Genomic DNA, 9,379 nt, shown 5'->3' with positions numbered 1-9,379 from the left:
GGGTGGCCGACGGTGTTTACAGGGAGGAGGAGATCTATAATTCTAGGGTTTTCGAGGGGGGGGGGGAAGGGTTTTGGGCGGTGGCTGGAAAGTTAAGGTGGTGGCGACGAAGAGTTATTTGTGAAGTGGGGGAAGGTTTTTAGGGGCGGCGGTGGTCGGGGAAGGTGCGGTGGTTGTCGGGAAGGGGCGGTGGAGGTGTGACTGGTGGCAGTTGGGTGGTGGGGGAGGTGTGACTGGTGGCAGTTGGGTGGTGGAGGGGTGGCTAAGAAAAGGGAATGGAAAAGTCTAGGGGGTGGGGAATGAAGTTAGAAGGATTTAGGGTAATGGAGGGGGTAAAGGGAATGAAAGAAAGTGTCTAACAAACAACAACAAAGGAAATCGGGTCAGTTGATTCCCATTCCCTTTAATGAATACCCCCAACCAAACGGCCCCTAATATTTTTATACTCTGTAAAATAATACTATCAGAAAAATAAAATCACCAAGAAAATACTCCCTCCGTTTTTAAATACTTGCTCCATTTCTCCATGCGCGGAATTTTAGAAGAAACTGGAGAAAGTATTAAAATATGGAGGTAGTGGGGTAGTTGAGAGAATAAAAAATAGTAAAAAGCAAAAGTAGTGGAAGAATAGGAGGAGAGAGAGTATTATGTTGGATCCACTAAGTATGAGAATTGAATTAAATATTGTAAAAGCTTTCCAAAAAAAGAAATGAAGCAAGTATTTAAAAATGGCCGTAAAAGGAAAGTGGAGCAAGTTTTACTCCCTCCGTCCCTAAATTACATTCCTCCTTTCTATTTTTGGTAAGTTTTTTTTAGTAAATCAACTCTCTTTTTCTGTTTTATATTTAATGTTTTCTCACTCATCCTTTCCTAATCTCACTCATAATCCTTGTGCCAAATTACAATGAATATGATTGGTTAAACAATTTCAATTAGGAGCATGTGATTGGTCCTTTTTTTTCGCAAAGGATTGATGACATGTCATGAGTAATAACTATTCTATATTTGTACTTCCCATTGCATTATCTAATTATTGTTATTTGTCTTATTCTTCCCTCCTTAATTCCCGTGTAAATTTCCAAAGAGGAATGTAATTTAGGGATGGAGGGAGTAAAAAACGGAGGGAATAGTATGTCAAATAAATATGTTAATACAAAGTACTGTATTAATTTATGATGGAAAAAAATGGAAATGCACAGATAGAAGAGTAGGTTTTTTTTAACAAAAAAAAAAAAAAAATCACTCAGGGAGTAGTTTGGTGGTAGCATTGGAGGTAGCGGTTAGCATTTTGACTAGTCAAAACACTTAGAAAAATTTTTAGAGTGTTTGGCAAGGTAGCGATTTTTGTAGCGGTTAGCGATAGAGGTAGCGTTTAGGTAGCTTTTCTCAAACGTTAAAAATAGTAGCGTTTAGAAATAGCGGGTAGCGTTTGGCAAATTTTCATTAATTTTAAAACAATGTTTATATGAATTTTGATATATTTTGGTATTGCAACCGCTACTTTTGCCAAACACTCATACTATCAACCGTTATTCTGACAGCAAACCTCTACTCACTACTAATTGACCGCTACTCGCTACCTTAACAGTTACCCGCTACTCGACCGCTAAAAACTACCCGCTACCGCTACTTTTACCACACAGGACCTAAGATAGTAAAGGCATTAGCGATACATGTTTGTTCCTTATACTGTAATTAAACATTGGAGGCGCCATCCTTTTCCTAACAAAAACAAAATAAAAATAAAAAACACATTGGTTTATTGTGTTATTAATCAAATGTAATCACTTTTAAATACTGAGTAATATGGAGTAATAATTACTACTCCATCCGTCCCTAAATTACATTCCTCTTTGAAAATTTACACGGGAATTAAGGAGGGAAGAATAAGACAAATAACAATAATTAGATAATGCAATGGGAAGTACAAAGATAGATTAGTTATTACTCATGACAAGTTATCAATCCTTTGCAAAAAAAAGGACCAATCACATGCTCCTAATTAAAAAAATTTAACCAATCATATTCATTGTAATTTGGCACAAGGATTATGAGTGACATTAGGTAAGGATGAGTGAGAAAACATTAAATATAAAACAGAAAAAGAGAGTTGATTTACTAAAAAAACTTACCAAAAATAGAAAGGAGGAATGTAATTTTGGAATACCAAAAATAGAAAGGAGGAATGTAATTTAGAGACGGAGGGAGTACTTGGTAGTTATATGTCAAAGTACATTTCTCTGTTTTTCAAAAAGAATAAAGAATTAAAGAGTACATTTCTCTGCTCCCGGGACAATAAATAAGAACAATATAATGTATGATCTACCGTTATTGCTGTAAATATTACTCATTATCCAAGAAATCCAACTATATGAATGTAAACTTCGTAGAATAATGGAAGATGTAGAATAATGGAAGATATAAAGGACACTAGAAATTTTAGAATTCCCATATGTGTGACACTCTAAAAACGACTTATATTAGACTCCACATGAATATTTGGAGTGTAATTGGGTTGTACTGTGTCCTTAGTTCATTTAGTTTTACTAAATGTAATGAAAAGTCATTCGTGAATGGGATATACAAATGATTTAGGAGCTTACTTTCATCTATACCCATTATGCAAATGAACAAAATATATACGGAGTAAATAATTAAATAAAGTTATGACTCATTTTATTAATAAAAAGAAAAAAAATCCTCAAATTTGTACAAATACAGGTTGTGTGAGATTGGGTACATAACTACATACACAAGTACAGGTATAGAAAAACATCTATCCCAAATAAGAAGACATGGGTTACGGGTACGATATGTTACATCTCGTATAATATGTACTTACTTGTTTATAAAAATAAAATACAAGTATAAATATAAAAGTCCAAAAGTTAATGAAGGGTAAAGTGATCACATTTGAAAGAAATATATTAAATTAAAAATAGAGTTCATTAAACTAGTTATTATTTTTATTTGGGAGTATAAAAATAGAAGGAATAATATTTGATGTGCATAGAAAAGTAAAAAACTATACTTCGTAAGTAGAGAGCATTGAAAAACAGCGATGTTATTGAAATTAACTAAACTGAGTTATATACTCTTAAGCTTCCCTTGTTTTAAAATATTGATCAAAGCTTCAATTGCTGCTTATAAATTATACTTGCATTATCCTACTACACTTCTCTAAATCTTAATAATATAATGGAGGGTGATGACACGACATCGAAGGCTGGTAAGATGCCTGATGATCACTTCATCACTACAAGTACTCATTGTCCTGCCAATCTCCTAACCACTTGTGATGAAGTTGCGGCTAATACAACTGATGAAGATGTTGAACAAGGTGAAGTTAATAAGGATGATATACACAATCTGGTTGCAGAAAACTCAGTGTCCGACAATGATGATGAAGAAGACCATGAAATAAAGGATATCGATAATATGGTGGTGGAAGATTCAGAGGCTGACGAAGATGTTAAAGAAGACGAAGAAATAAAGGACATTCATAATCTGGTGGTGGAAAATTCAGTGTCTGACGAAGATGTTGATGGTGACGAAGAAACAAAGGACATTGATAATATGGTGGTGGAAGATTCAGAGGCTGACGAAGATGTTAAAGAAGACAGAAAAATAAAAGACATTGATAATCTGGTGGCGGAAGATTCGGAGGCCGACGAAGATGTTAAGGAAGAAGATGAAATAAAGGTCATTGATAATCTGGTGGTGGAAAACTCAGTGTCTGACGAAGATGATGGTAAAGACGGAGAAATAAAGAATATCGATAATCTGGTGGTGGAAAATTCAGTGTCTGAATCAGAATCTGATGATATTGGCTACACACCTCCTCCTGGTTATGAGCTATGCTTGCAAGAGCCACTTTTGGATATTGAGGTGGATGATAACACTGAGCTTTGGCTAATGCAACTCCCTCCTGACCAAGTAATCTCTTCATCTTCCTTAGTTTTTATTTCTGAATTACCTTTCTTCTGTAAATTGAATTGAATTAATCTTGTCTACGAACTTTAACATACACTTCTATGCTACTACACCAGTTTAAATCACCTAGGTTGAATTATGTCTGGGTTTACTGGGTTAAGCATTTGATTTTTAGTATTAAAGCTTCTCTTAGTGTCATTCTATCTTGGTCTCTTCCATGTCCTTGTCCGTCTCCCATAAAAACATGCATTAAATATACTGGTGCTAGATTGCTTTATTTATTTATTTATATATTTGCTTTTTCTTTAAAAAGGTCCTCTACAGTTTTTCTATTTCAGCTATTGGGGTATTAGGTTATCTAATATCCCAATGTTTGAGACTGATATGCTACGTATATTATTTGTTTGTTCCTCATTACAAACCTTATTATGATACTCTTTTTTTTGGGGGGGGGAGTTGCGGTTCACTTTCACCTTGTGCTTAGGTCAGTCGTGTACTCGTGCTTTTCTAACGAGTTGCTCATAAGGTTGTTGGATGCCCACATTTCCATACAGAACATGAAGGTTTGGTTAATTGATGTTAAAGGCTTTGCTAACTAATAACCCTTATGAGAATTATGTGAGGTCTTCAGCTTGTGCTGGGGTGAACTAGTTTTCATCTTTGTAGATAGAATTTCTTATTTGGGTATATCCCGTAGGAGGATGCACTTTTCTGTCTGCGTACTGTGGGGTATAATAGCCTTAACTGTGTATGAATAGCACTGAATGTAGGTATATGATACATGTGTATTGTTGAAGTCCCATTCTTGCTGTAAAAGTCTAGGTAACTTGTAGTGGAGATTGTAAAATTCCCACCATTACAATTGTTCCCATTGGTGAGATTCCAGGTGAAGCATTGGCACTTAGCCCTTGTTGAATGGAATTAGTCTTGTCTACGAACTTTAACATTCGACTTCTATGCTACTACACCAATTTAAATCACTTTATTATTAGCAAGGATTTACATTCTTAGCAACCTTTGTGGCATGCATGAACTTGTTGTCTAAGGTCTTGATATATGTTCTTGCTAGTTGTTGTGTCCCAACTGAAGAATTTCGTAGAGTTCAAATATAACTCCCATTTTTTTGGCCAGCTTAACTTACAGGACTAATTTTCAAAAAAGATCGAACATTTTTCATCTTTGAGTATTTGCTTATGTATTTGTATTTCTGAATTTAAATGTATTTATTTCTTATTACTTGTGCAGTGCCTTGATGATTTTGAAGGTCAAACAGCATCTTTTGATCTTGACAATGAAGATGGACCAATTGGTAGCATGAAGACAAAATCTGGTAATACTACTAAAAGCTCATAAAAATGTAGCTTGCATTTGAGATTTGATATGATGCATTGATGCTTATATATTAATGGTGTGCATGCAGGTAAAGTTTATAGCATGGTCAACTTTCCAGCCCCAGTATCCGATATAACTGTTTTTATACCTGGCCTAACTGGAACAAAAGTTGGTATGTGTCACCAACTCGTTAACAATTGCTCATTTTATAATTCCTATTTTCCAAATAATATTCCAAGCAATGAACCATATTGTCATTAATGTCATATTATTCCTCATTTAATTTTCCACTAACTTAGATTTTTTTTTTTTTTTTTTTTTTGGCTAGCTGGGAAGATTTCACGGCATGTAAACCTTGTTAGTTTTCCCGAGCCAGATGAACTTATCTCGCAATGTGAGGAGAAGGCTACATTGGAATCAGATTCGGGAGAAACTAGGAGCAACTCATCATCTGATAAGGAATGTCCAAGCAAACACAAAAAGAGGAAGGGCAGTATCACAAAATCCTGATGGTTGATGGCTTGATACTTTTGTCTATGTTGATCAGATGATAATTTGTTCAAAGATATGTCTACCATTCACAACTCCCTTTTATTGACATATGGTCTGATCATTTTGCTAAGTAGCTCTAGCTGCTGTTTGACAGTTGTTCCAGCTCTACAAAGTGCCTCTATGGACACTAGTAACTTTCATTTAATTAGGTTTTATTTTCTATTTAAGTTCTGATGCATGACATCCAACTGCTGATGCATTTTGGATGTAATGAACTAATGATCATGTGCTCTTAATTTGTGAATTGTATTTTGAAGATATCATGTGCCAAGTATATTGGTTAAATGTAGAGTTTGTAGCATAATTATAGGTTCGAGTGGATAATATGCATTAAGATGTACAATGTTCATCATGTACTGGAGTAGCATGGCGATGTTATGCCACTAGCAAGTAGCAAGCCGTTACCACATTAGTATGAATAAAGTATCAAAATATGCAAACAAGTTGTACAAAACAAGTTGTGATATCCACAAGCTAATTTTTAAGTGGGTCATTTGACCCCCAACACCAGTTAACCAGTTTATACTCAATGGCCATTGTGTTCAATTGTCAGTTTTGTCACCCTCTGATTCCCAATCTGTCACTCTTCTAATGAAGGTGGATCAGTAAAATGGGATTTAGACCTATAAATGAAAAGGGTGATGCACCATCCATGGAGTTGTAAGATAAAGCCTACATACAATAATCAACAAAAGCAGCAACTACAGAGCCCTCTGTTTTGAGCGATGATGCCTATTCCTCCCAACTCCTCCTATCCATCTTGTTAGCATTTAGTAAAACAATTAGAATCAGTAAGTGGTCTTGAAAGGCTTATAAGTCTTAAGATCACTAACCACCCCGGCGATAGATCCAGCAGCAGCGGCGATGGAGATAATGAGGCAAGCAGCACTTAGAATCTGAAGAGAAATCCATTTAGTAGTCCATTTGGGTATCTTCTTCTGGGAAATGTACATTTCTACAGGGAAATACACAGTCAAGGGCCAAAACCCGAGTGCTCCAAGTAATCCCACCACGTCGTTGAAGAAGGGTAAGAGCATTGAGATTACGGTGGTAATGATCACGAACACAGTCCTCCAAACTAGCCTGAAGAGATTAAGGTTGTAAGGTTTGTAACCACCAGGAAGTGGAATTTTGATATCCTTGGTGATGAAGTCACTATCAGGGAAGGTCTCACTGGCTATTTTCTCAATGAAAGCGTAGAGAGGCTGACAGTAAACTTGGTAGGCACCAACGAGATGGATTACAATGGCAGCATTGGCTATGTCTACTAGCCAAAATGGGTTGTAGAATCCAAACCCGGTTAGCAGGTTCCCGGGTGACAAGTCCCCGAATGCTGCATAGCCAAAGCACCCACATAACAGGTAGAATACCGTTGTTACTGCAACACTTATTAGTGTAGCCTTCCTCATTGTCTTTGATTCTGCTGGGGGTGACCTTACTGTGTCCTACACAATTACCAATACAGTACACCATGTAACTAAAATCGAATTACGAATGACTACGTTACCAAGGAAGCTAAGCATGATTAATTAAGCACCTGAATTTCAATGAGAATCATAGAGTATGAATAGGCAAATGCTATATCACCAAGTGCTTGGAAGCTTCTCCATACTTTATCAGTTTCCGTAACCACACCAACACTAATACCAGTCAAAGAGCCCTTGATTTTCCCATTTACTGTTAATTCAATCGCATATACACAGAATATAAGAATAAGAATAAAAACAAGATTATGTTGACAATTAAAAAAGGAAAAGTCAAGAATGAACGGCTACTTCTGCTTTTTTTTTTTTTTTTTTTTTTTTTTTTTTTTTTTTTTTTTTTTGCTGAAGAAAGAAAGGAATGTAGTCTACTAGAAAAAGTGAACGGTTAAAAAGATAGTTGAAAAAAATGATTTGTTGCATTACCAGCCACTTTAGCGATACCAAGACCAAGACCAATGGTAGAATAAGTGAAAGACATGACTGCTGCAACAATTGATAGCCACCATATTTGATCAAAATCTGGAATTTGGGAGAAGAATATCTCAGCAACTCCAAAGAGGATCATGTAAGGATTTGCTGATATGTTGCACTTGGCTTTCTCGCCTTGCTGATGGAAGCAATTAGACCTTTTTATAGCCCTATGTATATATATGTAACAGCATAAAAGCCCGCGTTAATACATGTTATCAACAACATTACATGTACCATCCAAGAGACTAGAGAGTAATTAATATGCATATCAAGGAGATAAACTGTACAACCTTCAACTCATATGATGATACCCTTTAATGATGTTTATAAATTGGTCTTGGTGTATACGTGTATTTCATAAGATAAGCTAAATGTGATGAAAATAAAGACTTACGTCATGCTGATCGAGGCTGCTATTGTATAACCTATTGCAACTCCAAAGAGATTTAAGTACTGAATTAATCCACATATTTTCACTTGAAGCCCACCTACAACGCAATGCAAACAGAAAATCAGATTAACTTGAAAATTTGCTTATACATAGTACTATTTTTTTCAATCTTTTTAACTTTGTTTGTTCATCTTTCACTATATCTACCGTATTTCATAGTTCATACTATCCTTGTTACTTTATTTATGTAAGTCTTACACCCACCCATATATTTCTTTGTCTCTTCTAATAAACCCACCTAATTTCTTTTTATCTTTTTATTTTTTTTTATTAATATATGTATCCACGCACATGGCATCTTAGTTAAAAAGTATATAACGAAAGTAGTATTATGATTAATTGAAGGGCAGGTGGGTTTAAAATAAAAAAGAAAAAATACCAAGATTAGCCTGAACGGCATCCATGTAAGTATAATTTCTCTTGCCGGAGACAGGATCACCGGATCGGTAGCAATCGGAAAGGAGAACAGAAGTGTAGTAAGTGACAATTGAGAACAATATCATGACAATTGGGCCAGCAATCCATCCAAGCTGGGCCGTAGCCCAAGCCAAGGACAACACTCCTGACCCAATCACAGCCGTTATTATATGGGAACTTGCCGTCCACATAGTCCCTGCAAAATTTAACCCTATTAATATTCAATCTCAATCACTATGATTGTTACAATTCTTACAAACAACAAACAACATACTGAGTACTAATGTACTATCCACCTATATAATAAGGTAAAATAAAAATACTTATCATCTTATCTTATGTAAATTAAGGAGAACGAAATCAAAAAATACAAAATTAACCTGTTCTCTTGACACGGCCATCATCATCAAATGCTTTGGAGGCGTTTTGAGGGGCAACATCGACACCTATATCGAAGGCCTGGCTTTGCTGCTTGCTTACCCCCATGCTTCCAATTTGATACAGTATAGCAAGTTTTCTCAAAATATATAAATAATACTGTAACTACTTGTAATTTTGTTTGAAATAGAATTCAACAACTAAAAATCGGAAATTGAAGTAGCAGCAGCAGTAGTTTAGGTTTGATTGTGGTGGCGTAAGAATCGAAACTTTATACTAGTATAAGAGGAGAGTGTGAACAAGTGGGTTAGAGCCGCGTATTTTGACTATTAATTATTCCAACCAACTGCCACTCTAGGCC

The 9,379-nt window shown here is 35.6% G+C and overlaps 1 protein-coding gene across 1 annotated transcript; it reads right to left on the bottom strand.

Annotated features, from left to right (window-relative positions):
• Window positions 1-6,171: 6,171 nt before the first annotated feature.
• LOC145613265 (amino acid permease 3-like) lies at window positions 6,172-9,379 on the bottom strand. Its single transcript, XM_081668337.1, has 6 exons — window positions 9,021-9,379; window positions 8,603-8,836; window positions 8,167-8,260; window positions 7,725-7,939; window positions 7,355-7,494; window positions 6,172-7,262 (listed from the first exon to the last, which is right to left on the bottom strand). The coding sequence occupies exons 1-6, from the start codon at window positions 9,124-9,126 to the stop codon at window positions 6,606-6,608; spliced, it is 1,446 nt and encodes a 481-aa protein (XP_081524463.1). The 5' UTR covers window positions 9,127-9,379; the 3' UTR covers window positions 6,172-6,605.

This window comes from Chenopodium album, chromosome 25, assembly GCF_948465745.1.
Source record: "Chenopodium album chromosome 25, dcCheAlbu1.1, whole genome shotgun sequence".
Lineage (NCBI taxonomy): Eukaryota > Viridiplantae > Streptophyta > Magnoliopsida > Caryophyllales > Amaranthaceae > Chenopodium > Chenopodium album.
The sequence above is the reverse complement of the archived record's forward strand: the minus strand, read 5'-3'. Positions and strand labels throughout refer to the sequence as shown.